General features: G+C 42.6%; 1 protein-coding gene across 3 annotated transcripts in view; it reads right to left on the reverse strand.

The window, feature by feature from the left end:
• UNC13B (unc-13 homolog B) overlaps positions 1-19,797 on the reverse strand; it is a 222,614-nt gene that overhangs the window by 193,087 nt on the left and 9,730 nt on the right. For all 3 annotated transcript variants that reach the window (XM_065860354.2, XM_065860353.2, XM_065860351.2), the window contains exon 2: positions 1,962-1,991. In XM_065860354.2, coding sequence (XP_065716426.1) covers positions 1,962-1,991 — 30 coding nt within the window. The remainder of the gene's footprint in view (positions 1-1,961; positions 1,992-19,797) is intronic.

Raw genomic sequence — 19,797 nt, forward strand, 5'->3', positions numbered from 1 at the left:
AGAACACAGACAGCTTGTATGCACAGTGCTGCTTACTGAAATCATACAATCATAAAATCATTTCTATTGGAAGAGACCCTCAGGATCATCAAGTCCAAACATAACCTAACATAATTCTAGCACTAAACCACCTCCCTAAGAACATCATCTAAACACCTTTTAAACACCTCCAGGGATGTGGACTCAATGTAGATGAAAGGAAGAAAGTGACAGTCTAAAGGATAGGGACCATCATGCAGACCATGAAGAGCTAAAAACAAACTTGCAAAACATAGAAGCAAGGAGCAGTTGGATTGATCTTCCCTTCTGACCCAACTGCTCTCAAAGTTCCAACCCAGTTTTCCACCTATGGGTCCACAGAGAACTTTACAGACTCGTCAGGAGCAGGAGGAAAATACAGTGAATTATGCTGATCATGCTAAAACTGACTTGTATTGCTTAAACCTGCTGACCTAGAAGAACCACATTACATTCACATTTTGACAAGAAAAGCTTTATTTAGACATTTTGCCTTTTATTTTTAATCTGAAGACAACCAGACAACCTTTTTTTTTCTAGTTGCGCCTAGCCCTTCGCTAAGAAAACCAAAAGCAGCCAAGTAGACATATATGAAGTTTGAATATCACCATCTGAGAATGAACAAAGTCCCTTTTAAGAACCACCTCAGACCTGTCTATAAATTTCACCAAGCCTAGAACAAGATATATGCTAAGTAGTTAGAAAGCAGTGTACAAATTTTAACACTCAAAGTTCTGCTGCATCTCTTCTCAGCATAAGTTAGATCACAGCCCATTTTAATACTGCCAAAATTCACATGCATCATTGCTATGGGCTACTAGAGCACATCGCAGCATCTAGCTTAAGATGTCCTAACAGGGAGGGAGGAAAGGGAAACTACATGATTCAGAAACTCAGGGAAAAGTTGGAGTCACTGGAAGTCTGATTCACCCATGTCTAGCTACACCACTTGCATCCTCCAGGGACCCTGGGTTTGTCAGAGAAAGTACATGCTTCAGTTTAGTTAAACCAAGACTATGGGACAAATATTTTGCAGATGTGAATAGGTTACTTGATTAGAGAAAGGATAAAGTACACACTATCTCCCTTCACAATCTGGGTAGTCAGTTTTCCTTCCCTGGAAATTCAAGGTTGGTGCACATGCAGATCTTGACCTGACATGGAGTATGGACAAGACCGGGGAAGCTTTCAGCTATAACCTGAGGATAGCTATGTCAAGAGAATAAAGCTGAACAAATAAGCCACGAATACAGTTGTGCAAATGCTTTGAATCTAAACACCTGAATAGGTGCTATTCCAGAGGCAAACTGCTTATTCTTTTGTAACCTGTACATCAAATTTTATTCAATAAACATATTTACCTGCTAAGGGATTCCTTGCTAGCTACTGAACCACAGTGGAATAGTTGCCTTGACTGTAAATTCTGGGTGTCACCAGGCGGTTTTATTTCATTATGCAGACACAAAACCTGGCAGATGGGATTTCAATCCCAAGGACAGCCATTACAGACTGCCACAAAAGAGAATGAATCACTTCTGCTGTACCATCCAGCAATCTCAATCAGGATCGAGGAGGCACTAAATCCAGAGAAGCAAACACCAGTTCTGCTCAGGGGACATTTTCAGATCCTGTTTTTAACAGCGACAGAGGAGGAATGAGAGGAAAGGGCAGGGTGGGGTAGGAACTGGTGACAGTAAAGGAACATCTGTCCTCACTCATCACCTGTTCCGGTGAGCAAGTAGAGGTTTCCCAGCACTGTGACACCAGCTCATATCCTCAAGCTTCCTACAAACTCAGGCTACCTGGGCTCTTAGGACAGCATTTGTCACTCCTAAGGAGAACACGGAGGCGCAGAGAGGAGGTAGATGAAAACCAGAGAGAACAGCATGAGCAGGAGTAAGAGGGCAGGTGTCACCACTGCTATGCAGTAGAGCATGGCTTACCTGGTGGTCCTTGAAGTTTAGCTTTTTTTACTGTAAAGAGAAAAAAAAAAGAAAAAAGGTGTTAGTGATTTTGTCGTGCTATAGTTTGAGTCAGAATGTCACAGATCATCACATTACTTGGACAGCACCTGCAGGAGAGGCCTGGTGGCTGGAAACCTGCACTCTTTTTAGCAGTTTAACAGATACAGAGGCAAAACCGCTTCTGTAGTCCCTCTCACTTTTCTAAATCAATGTACATAAAAGGAAAATAATCCTAGGATTAATATTTGGAAAACAATGTGACATGGCTAATGCAAAGCAATTTCAAAACCAGTCCTGTGCAACCAGAAGTCACTGCTGCTGAGCAAGATGTAATTTCATGGCACCTCACTTAAGTTACAGACACTCTAGAAGAAATAAACATTTATTTAAAAATGAATAATTTCTCCTCAACAGTGCAGAGCAGACTTTCAACCACAACTGGAAAATAATCAAGCCTGGATGGCAGTTCTGCAGTATGACATCTGTAAATCAAATTAACCTGCTATGCCAAACAAGCAGCAGACTAAGCTCAAATGTCACTTTTCCAAGTGCTCCTCTGTTAATTTAATTTCAGGACATTATTTATCAAAAACAATGGTTAGAATATAAAACAGCACTGGCTTTTATCTTACCAGCTAGAGAAGGTCTATGTCTACCTAGGGGAGACCTTGTTTATACTTCTCTTTTGCAAGCTCATATCCTCACTGGTATTGCTAAGCGTAAGCACTAAGACATCTCTAAGCTTCAGCTAGTCTTCCCAGTGGAAAACTAACACTAAGAAAAAAACATATTTAACAACATAGGAAGCAAGATACACCTGTGAGAACGAAGATTTTGAAACTGGCATAGTGAAGTTTCCTCCAGAAAACAGAGTACCCAACACTTAAGGAAGTGTCAGAGTTAGACTCCCAAGAGAAATGTCCTAGAAAGGAACATTTAAAATTTAAATTAAATAAAGCAACAGCCCTTACACATCTACATGCAGAGAGATGCAATGGAGTATGATGCTGGATAACACCCTTGCTATTTGAGAAATTCTACTTTGAAAGCATTTACAGTCCAGGCAGGTGTTTGCATGATGGAAATGCTGTACTGGGTATAGTATGAGCCGGAGGCATCTCAAACAGGAGTCAAAAGACCTGTGGTTTTTACTTAGACTGCCAAGGCCCACAAGCCTTTAGGTCCAAAATAACCAGGTTCATTTTCTCCCAGGTTCAGGGCCTGAAGCATTCCTGATGCTAAACCTAATGGTGCAAGCAAAACACACAACGGTGGGGGCCAGTGTTCCTGCTGACTGAAGATGCAAATTCCTTTCTAATCTCCAAATGTATCAGTCTGTTTAACCACTGAGAAACAGCCAAGGCAATCTTACCCACCTTCTCAGTGCCTTTGGATACCACACAAAAGTAGGCATTTAATGAAATACTACCCTGGGGTGGGCAGACACCAGCTTCTCTCTGATCCTCCCCTCTCCCCGCCCTTTGCAAGAGGCAGGAGACAAAGAAACAAGGGCATGTGCTTGAGGGAAGGAAAAAAAGGAGAAAGAGGGCAGGGGATGCACAGAAAGCTTTAACTGGTCTCTGGATCTGTTCATAACAAGCACCACTGCTGTTAGCAGGGAAGCGGAGGCAACCTCAGTGTGGAAATTTGGTATTATTTGTGACAAAAAAAAAATAGCAGCTAGAGTGGGCCAATGTCTCCTAGACACAGAGACGCTGCCTCTGCCGCAAGTGATATGCAAACTAAGAGACAGATGCTGTCTGTACATTGTGGTCTCAACCTGTAAATATTAAGATGTTCATTTGATGAAAAGCAGCAAACCCTGCATTGCCTTGGCTGGAAAAGGGGCTTCAGCAAGAGCTGTCCCAGGGCTCGCAGCAGTGAGGATATTCTGGGGCAGCAGCCAGGCTAAATGAAGCCTGCTACAGACCCACTTAAAAAAATGAAGTCGTGTATCTTAAGTACGTACCAGGAACAAACCCCATGCCCCTAGACAACCCACATGAAATAAATTACACTTTCAGCTGTGGAAGCAGGGGTTATAAACAACAGCTAGACTGCAAAGCTGGGATTCATCTAACCAGTAATTCTTTTGCTCTATCTGCACGTTTACACAGCGCATCCAAGAAGTTCCCACGAAAAGTGACTCAAAGGTGGCTTTATTCTGTTAGCTCACTGCAAAGCACTTGCTAGGAGTGTGTAAAAATCATTGCAAAAGCACAGCTCCCATAAAATCTCAGGACCAGGACTGGCCACGAAACCAGTGGGTTCCCCATACAAAGAAGTGAGCATCTATGAGCTGAAAAATCGAACGAGCCATCAGACACTGCCAAGAGCCTGTTCATCAGCCGCAGGACTTCACGGCTTCGCTGCGAAACAGAGAACAACACGCACCGTGCCACTGCCGACCGACCATGGCAAGGGACAACAAGGTCAGCTTCCCGGGGAAACTTTTGTGCCCACACCTGCGCTCGTTCTTCTGCTTAGAGCTCCTGTATGCCAAGTGCCCAAGAAAAGACACAAATGAGTAACCAAGTGGTGAGGAAGCCTGACACATTAACACACTGTGTTGCAACAAAGCCCGAAAACTGCTACTCGAGGGCAGGAGGATGGCAGGCTGAAATGAAGCCATGTGGAACGGTACATTTTATAGAATAAAATCTGTACCACAAATGGAAACCATCCTCTAGAGCTCTCAGCAACACCAGGTTCTGCAGATAGAGTTGCTTCTGTACTGCCACAGAGTGGCACGGAGAGATTTGCTCCCATTTATCCCCCAGGCACTTCGAGGCTCCGGGGAATCCGCATTTTTAAACTACCCGGAAATGATAAATTCAACTTGGTTTCAAACAGCTTCTCTCAGCAAACTGAGTAGCATAGCAAGTCCAACCATCCAGAGGTAAACACTGGACTATACTGAGCTGTAATCCTTCTACTCCACAGCAACACTGTACAGTGAGGGTGACAGAGAGGGAATGAAAACAATAGAAAAATCAGAAAGGAAAGCAAGACCTAGAGCTTTGCGCTGCCATGTGTGAGCACTGCACGATACAGATGAACAGGGATGCACCTGCTCTCACTGTGCAATCAAGACTCATTTAATCACTAAAAAAGATTTGGGCTTATCAGAGACACAGCTATTGCCCCTCAGTTCAAGGAGCTACTAGAGAGCAGGCACGCTGCACTGAAGTAAGTGGGTGCAAGTTAGACATCAGGTATAAAAGCAATGAAAATTGATGTAAACATTCAATTCATTCGGAGTTTTTTTTCCTTTGGGAATATCTCACCATTTTGTTGTTTGTCTAAATAAAGACAAGAAAAAAAAAAATGTCTTGCCTGCAACTTTAAAAAGGAAAAGGTCACAAGAGAATTCCACAGGCTCTACAGCTGCCAGTTACAAAAGGCTGGAGAGTCAGACAGACCTCCAATGACTAGGAAAGCAAAATATAAGCCAGCAACTGCAAAAAAAAAGTCCAAAATAATTGTGGGAAGGTGCAAAAACATCAGCAGAACATATATGAATATTCTTAAACTCAGCTCTACAAAAAAAAAAAAAAAAGGTGCTACCCATTTATTTTTTCAATCAGTCTGAAGGATATTTTTTCCTGACTAGGTGCCCCATACACCATCCAGAAAAATAAAATTGAGCATGCTGAATTATTGTGAGGTTGAGAGAACACATTGCGCAAACGTCCTAAGCAGGAACACATTCATATCCAGTTAAAGGGAACCTGGATGTTCTGAACATCTGCAGATTCAATACCACCTTCAACATTCGCTTGCAAATCAGAGAGATGCGGACATAGGGAGTTCCTGAGCAGATGGCCAAAAGATTACATCCCAGCTAAATCCAGCACATGACTTACGAGCTGGTCACTCACCACGCTACAACAAAACCTACATCCTTACACAAAGGCCAATAAAATGCCGTGGAGGGGCTGTGGGAAAAATTAGAAGAATGAAAGGGATGCAGTTTCACTAGTGCTCTTAAAAAGAAACACAACACAAAGCAGAGCATTCAAAATGCATTTTCACGAATGGCAATTCGACAAGCAGCTTCCTCCTCCCTGTGAAATAATGCAATGTTAATGTGTTCTGGAGAGCACCCTAACTTCTCCACTAACTGTCCCCAGCTGAACGGCAGAATCAATACATATTTCCACTTCACTCTGTGCTTTTCTCACATCTTCCAGGTGCTCAGACTTCAGTGCACAGTGATTCACAGCACTAAGTGCAAAGGTTGATTAAGCAACAAAAATGAGACTACCACACAATGCTCATACTCCCCAAGACTAAGTCAACACACAAAATACATGGCCTGTGCACCCTGCAACACGCACATGGAAAAGAGGGAATCCCTTCTGGAAGGAAAGCACTGGCTAGGCAGTGTTATAGCCCTTGAGATCTGTTGCATTTTCTCTAACTGAGCCTTTAGTAGTAATTTTGCTGTCTGAACCCTGCACCAGCAGCTATAGCACATGTACTCATCGCAGAGCCAGAACTCAACACCTCCTACTCACCTCTTGAAAGCCATTCATAAAACCCATGAGAGGCGGGCATGCGGTCCAAGACCAACGCATCTAACAAGGACTGTTCTGTTCCTGGAGATCCCCCCCTGGCACATGGGTACATTTGCCTCCCCTGCAAATCAAAACATTTTACATGCACAGCACCTGCACATCCTCACCTCCCTCCTAAGGTTGAGGAACCCTCGCGTCTTCCACCACCTGAACTCATAAGGTGCTCCACGCTGAGGGAAGCAGAGGCCATGCAGTGACCTCACCCCTGATTCTAACTCAGTCAGTGTTTTGTTTCACATGGTCCATATAAAAGCCCAGGATGCTACTAAGTGCAACTGCACAAGCCACAGCAGAGCAGCAGTACTGACCATGCCATGAAACTCTTCTCATCCCTTCATAACAGCAGTTTAATGGTTTTTCCAAGCCTGTTACAAACATTTGACATGTCATGACCACCTTGGTATTTCCAGCCTGAGAAAGGTTTAAAAATAAAGGCTCCACCGCATTCTCAAACTCAGAGCTAAATCACATTCAGAAAGAACAAAGTTTCCTGAACTAACCCAGAGGAAGAACAATTGCACAGGAGGCCCCCGGGACCCATCAGCACTCGGCAGCCGCTGCTGCAGAGCCCAGAGCAGCATCCACTTGTGCTCAGTCTACTCAGATGAGAGATTCCTTCAGCCTCAGAGGCCATCGAGACACAAGAGATTTCAGCCAAATTTATTTCTATATGCTTTGTCTTTCTGCCAGTGAAAACAAACCACTGGCTTACATGTAAACACTGTTCTACTTGAACAGGGAAGACAGCACTTTATGCACCAGTGTATTCCTTTCAACAATGACGCAACAGAAACACAGAGGGTACCTTCGTGTACCAAAAGACATAAAAACCTTAGACTGCATTGACAGTTCACACTTGATGTGAACAGAGGGCTGGGCTGAGCTGAGAACTGCTCTGCCACTAGAAGCAGGAGCCACTGAGAAATGCCACTTTCCTCAGTACCTGGCAGAGACCAGGAACATAGCACAGATTTCCATCAATACTCGAAGAACTGGGCTTGCATCCAGGGGTTGAGCTTTTCTTATGTAATACCTGAAACAGTTCTTAAAAATTCATCACCTGTTTGACTTGGAAAACTGTGGAGGAATCCGTATAGCCTCCAAAGAAAGCCATCAGTACCACTAAAGCTACCTCAACTGAATAAAGAGATCATAGAATAGTTTGGAAGGCAGCTATGCTAACCACTATACACCAATGCAACTGATCAACTTTAATAAGTATTCCAGAATAAACGGAATGGACACAATGTGAGCTTATTAATTTTTAATATTCATCAAAATGAAAATAAAAAAACAACAAAGAAGTCCTACATTGCAGTTCCTGTTCATGTAACAAAGAGTTTTGTTCAATTTGAGCACTTCAAATGCCCATAGGATAACTTGACTCTCCTTTCTTATGGCCTTGAGAACCATTTCAAACAAAAAGAAGGTATGCTCACTTCAGCAATCAACTACATCTAAAAAGAAACTGCTCTTGGATTTTTCTCAGGAAGGAGTGGGGGGGAGATTCCATTCTGTTGCCTGTGGTAGCAAGTCAATCTACTCAAAGTACTTCCATTTTGCCAGATGTCCTCAGAATGAATTAGAATCCCTTCTAATTGACATGAATTAGCATTTTCCTGCTCAGATGATCTGCAAATTCATTACCCTGTCCAGAGACACACAAAGCTACTAAGTTTATTCCATTTATAATGCAATTTCCAAACAAACAGCTTTCTAACAGCCAGACCATCCTTTCTGTCCACTGGACAGTGACTGATAGCAGCTGGGACACATGTAACTGCTTGGAAGGGTTTTCCAGATTACTGTGCTAAGAGGAGACACACTCAACACTAACTCCACATAATTTCAGCACCATTTAACATAGGAAATCCAAGAAAACACAAAGTAACACAACCCTCCACACTGCCAAACCTCACCAGATGCTCCCCTCTTCATCTGTAAATTCTCTGGTCGGTTTAGATCCAGGTCTCACACACCAGTGTCACAACCTGCCAGGGGACAGCACCGTCCTTGTTACCCCCACAGCCCAGACACCCCATTCCCTGGGGCCAGCAGACGTTTGCAGTCCCAATGGGACATGGCAGCTGCTGCCTGCTTCTGCTTATTAAGCCTCATCTCAACATTTGCTTCTTCCCAGAATTTTCACAACTCCAGGTGCAGCATCCCAGCACCTGTATGGGCCAAACTTTGGTGAGCAAAGTACTGAAATCTACCCCAAAAAAGCCTATATACTTTATATATAAAAGCTCTATATCAAGATATCCATAATATTCCCCAGTGTTTCATCCATACAAACCTGGGAGAGCTAGCAAGGACAACGCAACAGAAAATCAACACAAAACTGAGCAAATCCAGAGTTAATACATTGTGCTGAACCAGTTATCAAATTAAAGATATATCTGACTATCTTGTTCAATCATCCAGTCTGATCACCTCAGTGAACGAGGTAATTTCACACCTCCTGCAGATACTTTCACTTTTCAGCTCAGCTTTTGCATAAAATTTAGTAAGTGCATCTGGCACAGCTCAGCTTGCATCAGAGCTTCACTGTTCTGCTTGTTCCATCCTTACCAAAGTTATTAGACAAGCTACACAGTCTAAATTGTCAGGAAACCCTTTCTGGCAGTTGCAAACACTCCAATCAAAACCATGTTCTCACAGCATGCCTGGAGCAGAGGATCAATTTGCAGACCCTTTGGCGAAGATTGTTTGTTTTTCTAAACTAAAACTCAGTCCTTGTCAGCAAAAGAAACCTTGTATTAAAAGATTCTATTTCTCTAAAAGGTATTCCATGGGACAGAAGGGGTGACAATTCAATTTACTTTCTGTGATGGTTTAATGTAGTAGGCAGGTAACGTAAGCAGGCTTCTAAACACTTCCCATGATAAAATAGATTCAGACAGTCGGGAGGCACCTGAGTCTTGTTTACAGGTTAATCTGTTATCAGATTTGATTTGACACACTGACTTAGCATCACATAGGTTTTCAACCTCCTGAACTGAAGAGGTTCATATGCATTCTTGTTTGTCACTTAGCTGAAGAAGTCACCTACCTGAAACACCCCCTGAACTACTTCAGCAACAGAAATACACAGGTGAAGAGAACACTACAGCAAGTTTTAAAAAATACAAACAGCACTGCAGAAGATGTGCCATGGGGATTGCAGCTGTCAATGGAGTTTTGGACAGAAAAAATGAACCTGTATGTCAAAGAAACACAAACTAAAACCAAAGCCTTTTACTAGGAGAATGCAGTTTCAGTTCTATTTTTTCTGTCCTATGTACACAACTTGCAGAAAGTAACTGTGACAGAAAACTAAATGCAAGAACTACAGAGGTCTGCAGCTGGTTCCTTCCCTGAAGACAGACATCAGATTGCTGTTCCAGGATCTTTACACCACCATTTCTCTGGCAAATTCTATCAGGCAGCAAGGTCATGTTTGTTTGAAAACAAAATCTGAAGTAGAGCAACTAGGACAGGACAGGTCCACAGAGAGGAAGGGAGGGAGGAGACTCACAAAACAGCAGGTCCCCAAACCCATAATTATCCTCATCTCCGAACCTGTAAGTGGATACAGGGATTTTACTAAAAAGCTAGCACAGAAGAAGACCTACATGGGCAAAATACAATCAATATACCACGACCACGAGGTACTACAAAAAGATTACAGCATTTTAAAACATGCGGATTATTTTATCCAAAAACCCTCAGGAGATCTTACCAATAAAATGCTTAAAACATTGACAAGTCATTTTGGAAACCACATCTCAAATCATTATTACATTAAATATTAGCACTTAGTGAAACTTCTGCTTCACAGTAGGGAAGCTGCATGAAGTTTTCTTTCAGCTGATCCCAGAAAAAGCTTTCTGAAAGGCAGTAGGACGAATTCAATTGATTTCAGATAAGCAGCAGCTGAAATAAGCTTGACAATATTGTTTCTTCTGTCTGGCGGGGGGAGAAGCGTATTCATGAACCATAAAGCCAAAAAAAAACTGGAAACAGATGCTGGGAAGCAGTAAAGAAAGTAAGAACGTGCAACCCTTGAACTTTACAACCTCTTGAAACATATTAGCACTGCTCGTGAATCCAGCGCCAACAGCCCATAAAATATTTTCGTGGAAAAATACATTTACTTGGAAACAGAAAAAGCACAGAAGCTTCTGCTTCCAGCCAGTTCACATATCTAAACGCTGCACAGCAGAGAGGAGGAGGAGGTTTGAGGAGAGGAACACGACATGCTGGAATTCCCAACACCAGGACACTCTTCCAGGAATTCCCATCACCGCAGATGCCCTTCCAGGATACAGGGCTGTCTATCCCCCTTTCTCCTGCCAGTACGGTCCCTGTTCAGCTGGCAGGCAAGCAGTCTCAGAATCTTCCCCAGCCAACACAGAGCAGATCAACCCATTAAGCTCACGTCACCTTTCAGGTAACTAGAACAAGCCAAGAATCATAAGCCATCTTGTGTCTGTTTTGCGACTTGCTGGAATGACAGCTTCCCAGTGTCCAGACAAAAGTCATCTCTCTGGCAATGCACCTAGCTATCATCCTTAAAGGCTGGGCAGAAAGTATTAGCTCCAGCTACCAAGAGTCCCACAGCCTGTGCTGGAAGACGAGGAGCCTCAACGACACGCCGAGTCTGTGTGCAGCTCTGCAGAGAGCCCTTTGCCTCGTTACTCACCTTTTCAACTTATCTGACAATAAACATGATTTCAATGCAAACTGACAAGTTAATTCTAGCAAGGCAAGAGCCACCATACTCAGAGGCTTATCCAGAATTGTGCTTTGCCTCTGCATAACCTTCCCACAGACACGATACCATCTACTCAAAATTGAACTTCACTCCTAGCTGTCACCTCAACATGTGTTTGCTACTCAAACCCAAAGGCCCAGTCTTGGAGATAATAGCTAGTAGAGCACTCAAGCTATTGTCAGATGCTTTTCATCACCACAGAAAGACTATGAAGTGTCAGTTCTCCTGGCCAATTTCTCCACCCAGAACTGCAACAAAGTCACAGTACCATATTTGCAAAAGATACCCCACAGAGACTTTTCTGGCCATCACACAGAGGTGTGTCTTGTTACTGCTTCTTCCCCCAGCAGCATCATAGAATCATTCCAGTTGGAAGAGACCCTCAAGATCATTGAGTCCCAAGCATTAACCGAACTTTGGCACTAAACCGTGTCCCTAAGAACTTCATCTTTTAAACACCTCCAAGGATGGAGACCCCACCACTTCGCTGGGCAGCCTGTTTCAATGCCTGACAACCCTTTCCATGAAGAAATTTTTCCTAATATCCAATCTAAACCTTCCTCAGTGCAACTTGAGGCCACTTCCTCTCATCCTATCACTTGTTACTTGGGAGAAGAGACCAACACCCTCCATACTACAACCTCCTTTCAGGTAGTTGCAGACAGTGATACGGTCTCCCCTTGGCCCCCTTTTCTCCAGGCTGAACAGCCCCAGTTCCCTCAGCTGCTCCTCATCACACTTGCGCTCCAGACCCCTCACCAGCTTTGCTCCCTTCTCTGAACTCTCTCCAGCACCTCAATGTCTGTCTTGTAGTGAGGGACCCAACACTGAACACAGGATTTGTGATGCAGCCTCACCAGTGCTGAGGGACAATTGCTGCCCTGGTCCTGCTGACCACAATATTCCTGACACAAACCAGGATGCTCTTGGCCTTTCTGGCCACCTGGGCACACGCTGGCTCATGTTCAGCCACTGTCATCAACACCTCCAGGTCCTTTTCCCCCAGGCACTTTCCAGCCACTCTTCCCCGAGCCTGCAGCGCTGCCTGGGGTTGTTGTGACCCAAGTGCAGGACCCGGCACTTGGCCTTGTTGAACCTCATACAATTGGCCTCAGCCCAATGATCCAGATGGACCAGATCCCTCTGTGTGGCCTTCCTACTCTCCAGCAGATCAACACTCCCACCCAGTTTGGTGTCATATGCAAACTTACTGAGAGTGCACTTGATCCCCTCATCCAGATCACTGATAAAGAGATAAGCACAACTGGCCCCAATACTGATCCCTGAGGAACACCACTCATGACCGGTCACCAACCGGATTTGGCTCTGTTCACCACAACTCTTTGGGGCCGACCCTCTTGCCAGTTCTTTATCCATCACAAAGAACACACAGTCAGGCCACGGGCTGCCAGTTTCTCCACAAGAATGCTGTGGGAAACAGTGTCCAACGACTTTGCTGAAGTCTAAGTACACAACATCCAGCATTCTCATTTACTCACCACCCACCTGCCTTTCATAAACCCATGTTGACTTAGCCTCATCGCTTCGTTGTCTTGATTTTATACCATTTGTGTAACACAACGCCTTTTAAACAAAAGGTAAACTGGCTACAGCCAGCTTCCCTGATTCTATAGAACAGCTCCACCTATATACACTTACATTCAAACACTACAACCAGCTGCTGAAAAAGTACAACTAGGAGAAATACTCCAGGATCTGTTTCTTCCCTTTTTGGCTGACCAACACAGACATTTTGCTGAAGATACACTGAAGTTTCTGTTCAGCACCTGCTTTGAACTGAGCAGTGAGGACAGGAACAAAATCTCTTATTCAAATCACAGAGATTATGAGAGGTTAATCCTCCTGACGCTGGCAACACAGGCAACTCTGTCAGGCGACCTGGTTCCCCAACCAAGAGGTGAACTGAACAGTAATCCAAGCGGCCTCTTGTCTCCAATATCCTGCTGCAGCCTTTATTGTATTTTATAGGTAAAAAAGCAGTTTGGGTGAAACACACTGGAGTGAGTTACTGTGTTTGTGACTCTCTCAGAAGAGAGCTGTGTTACATTGTGCTTCGGTCACTTTGCTTTAAGGACTTCCTGCAGGTTGCAGATTTTCTCTGAACTTTTCACTGTTTTATGATAAAAGGCAGCATTCCTACTGCTGAATTTGTGCCCCACTAGCAAATAAAACCCCAAAAACCAACCAAACAAAAAACTTCCAGAATTTTTAGATATAGAAGATAAATACTACTGGACAGAGAATAAAGTAGGTTTCTAGTTTTCAGTGGCATAAATTAACCTTCTTTCAAGTTTTCCAAGGTTTAGAAATACGTTATTTTTAAATTAGCTGAAATGCCTTAATTGAATAAGGGCAAAAAAACCCACACTACTTAATTTTACACAAACAGACATCAACTTACATTTGCCTCCAGCTGTCAAAGACTAAGGAAATATGCATAACGAAAGCCATATCCTTGCACCAGAAGGCAGGAAAAGAGACAGACTGATAAGCCTGCTAGGAGCCAGTCTGAGTTGGTAAACCGACTTTGCTGACAAACCAATAGTTCAACCAGCTCATAACAAAAGCTTCAGTGAAAAAAATAAAAAAAATAAAATTAAATTAAAAAAACCCACAAACAAAAAAACCCCACAGCACACACACATACACCCCAAAACTTAGAACTAATTCAGAAACCTGGACGAGTTGTGGGCTTTTTGTTTTTATTTTGAAAATAAGATACACCTCTTTACAGAATAATATCTTTCAAGACACAAAGCACATGCAGTTGCTGGTCAGACACTGTATGCACAGGTAAAAGTCACTTAAATTACTAGAATTTTGCCAGAGTTGTTAGGTCAAATCACAGTCTGGTCACAGTGAGGTAACAGCAGCTAGAAGACATAACAACTCTGGTACCAAACAAAGAAGAAAAAGGAGGAATTACAGATAGAATAAATAACTTGTGTGCTTTTATTTTTGGCTGCCCTGTGCTGCTCTCCTCAGTCAACAAAAGCGCTGAAGTCACCTGTATACTCTCCCGAATGACTCAGGTTTCTGCATTCCTTGTTCAGATTTAGTTTAAACGAGATGCACTCTGGAACAAGAGCTGCTGACTAACCACACCAGAAGTGATCACTGCCTAATCATGGCCTTGGTATGTTTTCTGGTAGTTTCGCTTTAAGTTACAGGATTGCAAGTGATCAACCAAGTGGAACAGAACTACTTGTCAGGCAGGACTGAGCACAAGCTTGCCCTGAAAGGCACCGAGCTAAAAACTGACACACGCCATTGTTCAACTTCAGAATTCTTGCATATGCACCAAATGAGAAATTCAAAAATAAAAATAAATCAACAGCAGTCTCGGTGATTCAGAAACCCATGTTGACTGGCCAAAACTTCCCACCATACTACAGCAAATGAGAAGATCCCAGGAAAAAGAACAGCTGTGTTTTCCTGCACCAAACAATGAGGCAGGATTGGTCTAGTTTGAAAAATAGTTTTAATAAAAACATTAATATTGTGTTACTTACATATTTACTACATTGGGTTCAAAAACCAGAGAAAAGATTAATAACTAGAAGACAGAAATAAGCTGACTGTGAGCATTAAGGAAGAGCAGAATTGTTCAGAGCTGTAACTGAGACTCCCAGGCAGAAAGGGGAGATCTAACAACACTGCACACAAATTCTTCAGGAGCTTGACTTTACCCTTTGCATTCACAAACTGTTCAGGCAACACTGGTCCCTGGAGGACACGTACAAATCACAAAAATAGGACAGCTAGATTGGCATCAATTTTTTGGTGGTGTTTTTTCTGATTTAGGTCTTGGGACATCAGTCACGATATTCCCCCAAAAGGAAGCTGAAAAGGATGGTTTGGGGATGTTTGTTTTTTACACTTGCAAAAACAGAATGTGTTTCATAAAATTCAGCCCAGAGACTGATACCCAAGCAAGTGCATGATTTTAACTCCATCTGGGAGAAGCAGCTGAGTGGCTGCTCCCACAGCAGCTTTACAGTACCTGAAGGAGCTGTGTCTCCCAAACACATCAGCAACCACCTGCCAATACTTTTGTTTTCACACAGCATGTACAAAAAGAACTGAACCACAGCCAGGTGTTACTAATGACAAGGATTATGCCCAAGACCATTCTCCTGAAACCTATGCCGTTTGCTTGCATCTGGGCCTTCATAAAAATTAAAAGTGAAATTCCATCAGGCTAAATGCCATTAGAATTAAAATCATTAACTAAAATAAACAGCCTTAGGTAGCAACTGAGTGTGAGCAAGTTCCCTCACATGTAGTTCGGCAGTTTTTTAATTATTGAAATTTATAACTAAGGTGCTACATCAAAATTTTACCTTAGTATACAATTTCTCAAAAGCAAGTAGTTGTCAGAGCAGTAATTCATGTCATAATGAAGTTAGTGCTGTGAGAATTGTAAGACTGGAAGGACCCTCGAGGTCACCAACTCTACTGTTGGTTTGCTAAGCACCTGTATCACTTAAGCCATTCAAAATCACTCGTGACTTCCAGCCTACACTTTAATTAATGGCACAGTTATACCTTCTATATCTTATGTCAACACCATCCTCCACCTTAATGTTTTTCCTCACTCCATGTTTAATTTCCTGATGTTTTTTAATGGACAGAACTCATAGATCCCATCAGTTCCTGTTTATCAGGCAGAAGAAGCCACAGTGCCCTACTCTCCTCACCCTAGAGACTGAAAGGAAGAGAGAGGCAGTTAATGTTTTCCTTCACCTTCTCCACTTAGCCCTACCTAAGTTCATCCTCCCTGAACAAGGTCAGTCAGTGCAGGCCACAGTGCACAAGGACAAATCACCTGTGCCTTTGTCCTTCCTCCTCTGCCAGCAACACTTCCCTCAGCACATATTGGTATCAGCTTCTCCTCTCCCCACAATTATTGTGACCCTGAGGACAGCCATAACGAAAATTGATACATAGAAGAGCTCTGCACTTAAAAGCAAATGACAAGAATTACTGAAAAAGGCAAAGCTTGGTGAAAGGAGAGGTGTTGGGGAGTCCTTCTAACTCAGCACCATGGTGTCAACCCATATATCCGTGTACCATTTCCAGTGTCACCCCTGTAAGAAACAATTCCTACAGTTCAAGGATCATACCCAGACCATCTTTGCTCAACTTTCTGGCCCTGGGCACAGTAGTACAATTCCTCCCTTCATGAGGTAGGTTGTTTCTCATTTTCATGTGACCAAAGCACCTTCTGTTACCCATTTTAACACTCTTTGCAAGATTCCACCTTGTCTGCTGATGTGGAAGCCCCTGCCTTAGCCCTGGACTTCCTCAACCTCATGGTAGACCTTCCTTTACAAACTGATTTTTTGCCCACACCTCTCAGAGCTTCTGTGTTTGCTCACCATGTCCTGATGCAATGATTAGGTGAATCACCATCTCTGGGGTGATTTCCTAGGTGGAGCCTTTTCTAGTTATTTGAGATGCTAATATTTACCTCATTAGCTTCACTGAATTCCAAGCCCTTCTGTGTATCCAAGTGCCTCATTTCACAAAAAAGCTCCTCCAGTTTCTCTAGAGGACCAGCAGCTGCTGGTCTGAATGTTTATCTGTTTAACTTAACCTAGGTTAGGCTGTGATCACTCAAAGCAAGTTCACTCCTGTATCTAGCATCCCTGAAGCATCTTCTGTGCTTCCAGGGGCCACAGCCACACTTAACCTCATCAATTTTATGGCTTCAGTCATTATACGATGATGAAACTTCCAGATAACATGGCTCTCTGTACCCAGCCATTACCAACAACATTCACTTTCTAGTGTGGTGAGTTAGTCTGTCACAGTGACAATACCCAGAAATACCTCTCTCTAACTAGATCACAAGATTTCTACCCACACTTAAATCCTGGACTACATGCGGTAGATCTCTTGCGCTATCACAGCAAAATCTCTTATCAGCTCTTCCCAAAGCAATTTCAACACAGCTGGTTCCCTTTTATCCACGCTTATGCTGCTTTACAATTTTGCATCACTAACGCACAGTGGAATTTTCCCAGTCACCTTTATTCCTCTCTTTCCAGAGCAGGGCATTCCTTCCAACATCTCTGTTCCCCTGATAACCCCCAGTCCTCGTGGCTCCTGCTAAGCCTATGAAGGCTAGACCCGAGTCCTGGGCCACCAGCCACCTTTCCCAGCACTTCAGGCACAAGCTCCCTACTTTGCTTTGTAACACCGATGCCTCTGCACCCTCTTGGAAACAAACTCCGAACTACTAAACTAAAACACTTTTCACTGTTTACTTCATGTAACTGTAGCACTTGCCATTTCAGGATCATGTAATGTCTATTTCATCTCCAAAACAAACTCTTTCCTGATGCTCTATGTGGAAAAAAAACACAACACAGGCTCCCAGCAAAAGCGTACAGGGTTAACTCACACATATTGTGGCTTCTCTCACATGCTGCTCTGCTCCAGTGAAGCCTGAACGCATTTCTGGATCTCTGACCAAAGCACCAGATACATACAGAACGGTAACTTCAAACGCAAGTTCACAATAGAAGTAGGTATGTTGGCAGAGCTCTGTTAAACCACATTCCTCCCACCTAGCCAAAATGTAACAAAATGCTGATTTAACACCGCAACCTGATAGGTCATGCCATGTATTGATCGCTTTTTAAACATGGAAAAATATGTAAACACTTCTCACTGTAGCCAGATTAGTCATAATACAACAGCCACATATCTCTACTCAAGAAACTGACATTACCAAACTCCATTTTTCCCAATCCTTAAGTATTGTAAGGGCAAGAAGTACTAATTTCACAATAGCCTAAGCAATCTAAGGAAAGGCACACCAACTTCTGCTGTTGTGATGCTGACATTAGAAAAACAATTCAGTCTAAAAAGCATAAATTTGTCACATACGATGATACTCAATATACAGCTTACAAGAGCTGCAGAAAATCCTTCATCAATTTTAATTCAGAATCTGATCTGTTTCTAGGAGACTCCAGGTTGTTAGACTAAAAAAATACTATGCCCTACAGGGGTTCATATTAGATGATTACAACAATCCATTCTGGCCTCATAACTATAGAGTTTTTAAGCAGTTAATCTCCTCAAAAATTCTCCTACTAAAACAGAGCATACACAGACTACACTTAATTTGATATGTCAAAATCTAATAAAATTTTGCACATGCAGTAAGTTACACCAGGTAGGAAAAGTTGAAATAAAATTACTGTTTCACATCCATTTTCGCCTCCCCACCAGTCCACATATATGTTGCATGCCAAATTCAAGTCATGTACTACAAGTTTGAGTTCATAGCAGAAGTTCACAGTTATGGGATGTTTGAACCAGGAAATAAAATTATGTACTTCATTAGAAAAGAAGACTTTATTAATTTAAGAAATGGCATTTTGATTTTGGTAGTGCTGGAACTCTCAGCCTCAGCTTTCTAGTAATTTGTGGGTCCTCACTCTCAAAGAGGAGTCACACAAATTGTGCCTTTCACAAAGGCCAAACGATCTTCTGGAGAACACCACCTGCTTGCCTTTACAGAAGTCTCATGATGAAGAATATAACTCACGAAATTGGAAAAGTGAACAAAACAGGAATGACACAATTTTTAAGATGTGTGTAATTGTTTATTCAGCAGTGAAATTCTTTCCTCACCCAAAGCTGAAAAGCTACTTGGCATCATCTCAATTAGTGTCTGGTACTCCTGGCCCAATAGGAAAAAACAGCTGAAGATTTCCAGAATAACAGTTTGTAGATCTCCAGTGTATAATTGCAGCCATAACACTCCACAGTGACTTCATTTGCAATGGACAATGGTTGTTGCAACAGTAGACTGCGTGACGATTGAATGTGAATCCTCACAGCTACTGAAAGCCTGAAGTCCCCGGACATTTCCTGAAAACATGTTCTGAGGTTTTTACAAGCCCTCCAGAACGGAAGATGTCTCTGAAGAGTTTCTCTCTAGAAATTTAGATATCTACATGTTCTTACATATATAATTTTCATTCCTTGGAAACTGCTATATTTGCTAAGCAGAAGCTATGTTGTAAACTGAAAATTTAAGTGAAATTTGACCTGGAGCTGCTTCATGCCTAGCCTTTCCATCACTACCTGACCATAGGGAACTGTTTTGACATATTCTTAAAACATATTTTAAATCCATTAAAAAACAAACAAACAAGCAAAACTCAGAGAACTATTTGCACAGTAGTCTTTGAACAGTCTGGTGAAGGATTTGTTGATTAAAAAAAATGACTTACAGTAAGTAACCTTTTTGTGATACCCAGGATGCCAACAATCAGTACAGAGCACAATAAAGCACTCAGCTTCCCATGCTTGAAGCTTATAAAGCTGCCTGGCCTTGATCAGGTTTCTGCAGGCATATAAGGCAAATCTATGAAAACTCAAAAAATTATGGCACGCCAAGAGAGGTGTCCGGGGAAAAGTCCCATGAAGGTTT

The sequence above is a fragment of the Patagioenas fasciata genome, chromosome Z, assembly GCF_037038585.1.
Source record: "Patagioenas fasciata isolate bPatFas1 chromosome Z, bPatFas1.hap1, whole genome shotgun sequence".
NCBI classification, from domain to species: Eukaryota; Metazoa; Chordata; class Aves; order Columbiformes; family Columbidae; genus Patagioenas; species Patagioenas fasciata.